General features: G+C 37.2%; 1 protein-coding gene across 2 annotated transcripts in view; it reads right to left on the bottom strand.

Annotated features, from left to right (window-relative positions):
- Positions 1-4,581, bottom strand: part of slc7a9 (solute carrier family 7 member 9) — a 17,502-nt gene that overhangs the window by 8,335 nt on the left and 4,586 nt on the right. For both annotated transcript variants that reach the window (XM_016472291.1, XM_016472297.1), the window contains exons 3-8: positions 3,772-3,919; positions 2,664-2,906; positions 2,461-2,586; positions 2,032-2,131; positions 1,575-1,619; positions 1,297-1,420 (exon numbers count right to left, since the gene is read on the bottom strand). In XM_016472291.1, the coding sequence (XP_016327777.1) occupies positions 1,297-1,420; positions 1,575-1,619; positions 2,032-2,131; positions 2,461-2,586; positions 2,664-2,906; positions 3,772-3,919 (786 nt within the window). The remainder of the gene's footprint in view (positions 1-1,296; positions 1,421-1,574; positions 1,620-2,031; positions 2,132-2,460; positions 2,587-2,663; positions 2,907-3,771; positions 3,920-4,581) is intronic.

Below are 4,581 nucleotides of genomic sequence, written 5' to 3' on the forward strand. Positions count from 1 at the left end.
AAAATATACTTGAACTTTACTTAAGTATACTTAATAAAATAAACTTGAAGTATACTACTTTTTGGTAAGGGAGTGTATGTAATGTTAAAGTGATTATATTGCGTTTCATTTTAAATAAAGTTAATTTAGAAAAACGTTTGGAGCATTTTTTGTTCGTTAAATGTACGTTTTTTTTTTAAGTAACGCCAGCGGCAGACAGTGAGCTGATCATAGTTTGATCAATTTAGTCTTCTCAACTCATCACGACTTGCCTAAAATAAAATCTATAGATATAAAACAGTTTAAGCATATCACAATGTTAGTTTAAATGCTTGATAGTGGAAACATCTTAAAATATGCCTTAATTTTTGCTCATAAAGGTAAGAGTAATACATTCGGAAATGTAAAGGGTCTACTTTTATGTGTGCTCAATACTTCTAGTATATAAAAGTATACTTTTAAGTACACAACTAGTGTACATCAAAATGTTTAGTTTGTACTGCAACTATACTAAAAGTGAACTTATAGGTATACTGATAGTTTACTAATTAAATACTTGTAGCATTTTTAGTACACCTTGAAGTATAGTCTCAGTAAACTACTAGTTTAATAGTTTTGTACAGCAAGTATACTCGCAAGTTTTCTTTAAGTGAACTTTACATCATACTTTAAGTATACTACTACGTCCCTATTTAGGTATTAATTTGTATATATTTTGTTATATGAATATCTGAGGGACATGGTGTTGATCATTTTTAGACCTCTTTCTTATCTAGTCTCTTGGTTTTCGGAGAGGAATGCGGTTGCCGCGATTACTGGGTTACTCTGCTAAAAGTAAACAATTTCAGTACCACAGCGCTGAAACACTCAATGCTTCTGATAACCTTGCCTTCTGTGCTTTGCAAATACAATAGGTAACACATGCTGATGACTGTAAAATTCAACACGATTAATTTGGTAGGCCTACTTCTGGCTGCTGCGGCCAGCCGCACAGCCGTGTGTGTTAGAGAGAGACGCACGCAAAGAGTTTCAATTTGAGTTTCGATGTTCAATTTAATATAAGAAACTGATAAGATACTGATTTTAGTTGGTCTAAATTAAGTAGGTTAGGCACAAATTAGCATATATGGGTTCCCTTCTAGACACGAGCGCTGTGTGTTTGTATGTGCTTCATAACCGTGCACCCCAGGGGGCCCGTTCTAATAGCCTGCACTGGGGCCCGTCATTACTAAGTTACGCCACTGTAGAGTAATTACTTATTCAAAAGAAATACCTGCTCAGGCACAGCCTGTGACTATGACTATAATGCACACTCACCACAGCAACGGCAGGAGACTGCAGAAGTTCAGTAGGGGTCATGACACTGAAATATGCAATGTTGACAAATATATAGCACACAGTTACCAGGGGAATCCCAATAATTATTGCCAGGGGAAGGTTTCTGTTCAAAAAAGAGAGAACAACACAATAAGACTTCATGGCTAACACTGAAGCACATACTATATTTAATGGGGGAAACTTACATGCACATGTATACAGTTTTCATATGATTTAGAAAAATAGAATTAAAATGTCAAGTTTAATTTTACTCTGACCTGTATGGACTTTTCAGCTCTTCTGTTATGAAGTTAAGCTGATTCCTATGAAAAAGACAAAAGGACTTTTAAATGAATTGCCATAGCTGACTGAAGCTGACTTCTAGACTTGTGCATGCTTCTCTTTTAGAACAATAAAGCCCCTGGATTGAGAATGATCTGGTGAAAGTCCAGGCAACTGAAAAAAAGTACTGCATTGAAGTTTCGAAAAGCATTCAATTCCATTTTCCCATTTCCCATTTCCTCACATGTGCTGAAAATCCACTCTTATCAGATGTTGCTTTAACAGAGAAATCATTAGATTGTGTGAATGATTCCCAGGGCTGAAAGCACACTAGAATGTTGACTCGGAAGAAACCGTATGTGTATTAAACGTTACAAAAAGATGAACACTGCTGCTTAACATTAGCCTCATATGCCACATGTGCAACATTATATGAGCTCATCAATAATTTACCATCCATCATAAGCCCATAGTCCGTTGTAAAATGCAAGGCCAATTGCTCCAAATGATGTTGTTGCGCCTGCAAATGAGTCTTTGAGATTCTGGGTATTGCCTAAAAAACAATTATAACAATAAAAAGATAAATTTTATTGATCTTCCATTGAACATTTACAGAGGTCATCTTATCTAAACGTATCTACAGTAATCTCTGGCCATAGTATATGATGAGTCATCTTTCACAACATAATAAAAAAAATATTTCTTTATCTGTATCAAAATGTATTTGATCTCAGTCCGTTTAATTGAATACTAAAATACTAATGTTCTATTTAGTGTCACGTAAGTCAGGTGTCAATAAAAATTCATATCAAATAAGATATGAGTCACAAAGTTGGAATAGATACCAGATCATTGAGATATCAGATTGGGTAAAAGAGGTACCTTGAGCCAGCAGAACGATGCCTGAAACCACGATGATGACAATAATCAAGAGTTTGGCTACTGTGAAAAAGTTCTGCACTCTGTAGGCCAGCTTTACACTCAGACAGTTGATGATTGTAATTATTACTGATGGAGAGAACAGACAACAGCTGAGTCCAGTATAACGTCATTTGAATATAAAAAGAGCCTAGACCTGTACATACAGATACAAGCTGCAGCCAGGCACTTGGTGACCACTTGAGGAGGAGTGCACTCTGGGTAAAACGATGTGGAGGCGTATTCGGCACAACTCAGGGCGATGATGGCAAATGACGAAGGCTTTAACATGATGATCGTGGTCCAGGAATATAGGTATCCCAGCAATGGCCCAAAACCCTCCATCAGGTACGGATACTCTCCACCAGACTTCATGATCATTGTGCCTAGTTCAGCATAGCAGAGGGCCCCTGCACACGCATGCACATGCAAACCTCTTAGTTTCTCAGTGTTCAAGCTGAGGTCAATGAGTCCGTTACCAAAAGGTCTAGTAGTTTAGTACAAGTCAGTATTAAACTAAAGAGGATTTCGGTGTCTTGTGAATTTTCCCGAACATTATGTGACTTAAAACGTCCGACTGAGGGTTTCTGAGTGAGTGAACATATCTGATTAACCTCCTTGACTTTGCCCAACTATAATCTCAGCAGAAAGTGCAGGATAAAATAAAGATTTAGATTTAGATATTTGGAACACATAATGCAGTAAAACAACAGCTGCAAGGATGGAGCAAAAAAGGTTCAGTACGCTAACATTATTTAATGCATCTGGCATAATAAAATAACAATCTTGTTTAATGTTAATTTTTAAAAATATTACTTCAAATTCTACTTAAAATTTCAACTGTCATAAATTAATTAGCATGTATTATGAACAAAAATGAATTAACATTGAACAGCAGTGTACTTGAAAATGAACCTAAATACATGCTGTAAAAATACTGTTCGTTGTTTCTGATATCCAATGCACTTACTATTGTTAATGAACGGAACCTTATCGTAAAGTGTTAGCAATCAAATATAGCACCAATTAATAAAACAGCAACCTTTGGACATAAATGACATTATACTGGATTAGAAAAAGATTGTATTTTGCTTTAAGAAACAGTGAATCTTATTGTTACGTCATATGGAGAGATTATCAAACAGCCAAAACAAATATGACACGATACATGAGGTGACAATGCTTAATCTCACCCATTTATCTTAGTTATGAGGGCTTATCATCAAGGCTTTTGTGCAACCTTATAGATAATGTGTCTGTTGTGTGTATACTGACCCATCGTAGCCAGCACTCCACATGCCGCCCACACACACAGACATGGACCCACTGCTCCAGTCCCCTCCAGAACTGCTTTGGGAGAAATGAAGATCCCCGAGCCGATCATTGTTCCCACTATCAGACAGATGCCACTTAAGAGACCCACCTGAGACATTCAAGTTAAAGGGTGTTGGTTTCATTGATAATGTATAGTAACTGAATTATTGTGATATTAAAATTAGGGATGCATGACATATTGATACCACATACGATTTTTATTGTGAGATTTTTTTACTTTAGTGATATTTGTTGGATATATCATTTTAAATGTTAAAGGGGTCATATGATGCGATTTCAATTTTTCCTTTCTCTTTGGAGTGTTACAAGCTCTTGGTCCATAAAGAAGATCTGTAAAGTTGCAAAGACTAAAGTCTCAAATCCAAAGAGATATTCTTTATAAAAGTTCAGAGTCAGCCACACCTACCCAAAATGGCTCGTTCTAACATGCCCCCACATAGCTACCTCACTATGTGGGAAGATTTGCATAACGCTGCCCAAATGTTCACGCAAAGAAAGAAGGCGTAACTTTTATTCTCGCTGTAGTATTGTTGATGCTGCAGCCGTGTCGTGAAGGCGCTGTGTGCTTCGTTGTGAAAGCGAAACTACTTTGTTTGGTCTTCCAAAAGAGGACGATATCCGCTTCGTCATGTCTAGAGCTGATCTGTGCTGGTCGCTGAGGAAATACATCAACTTCGCACTTTGGATCGCCGGATCGGCTTTCACCGTGGACGAAGCGGAGTCCAGCCCGGAGTCGTCACATGTCCTTCC

The sequence above is a fragment of the Sinocyclocheilus anshuiensis genome, unplaced genomic scaffold, assembly GCF_001515605.1.
Source record: "Sinocyclocheilus anshuiensis isolate Anshui unplaced genomic scaffold, SAMN03320099.WGS_v1.1 scaffold1677, whole genome shotgun sequence".
NCBI lineage: Eukaryota > Metazoa > Chordata > Actinopteri > Cypriniformes > Cyprinidae > Sinocyclocheilus > Sinocyclocheilus anshuiensis.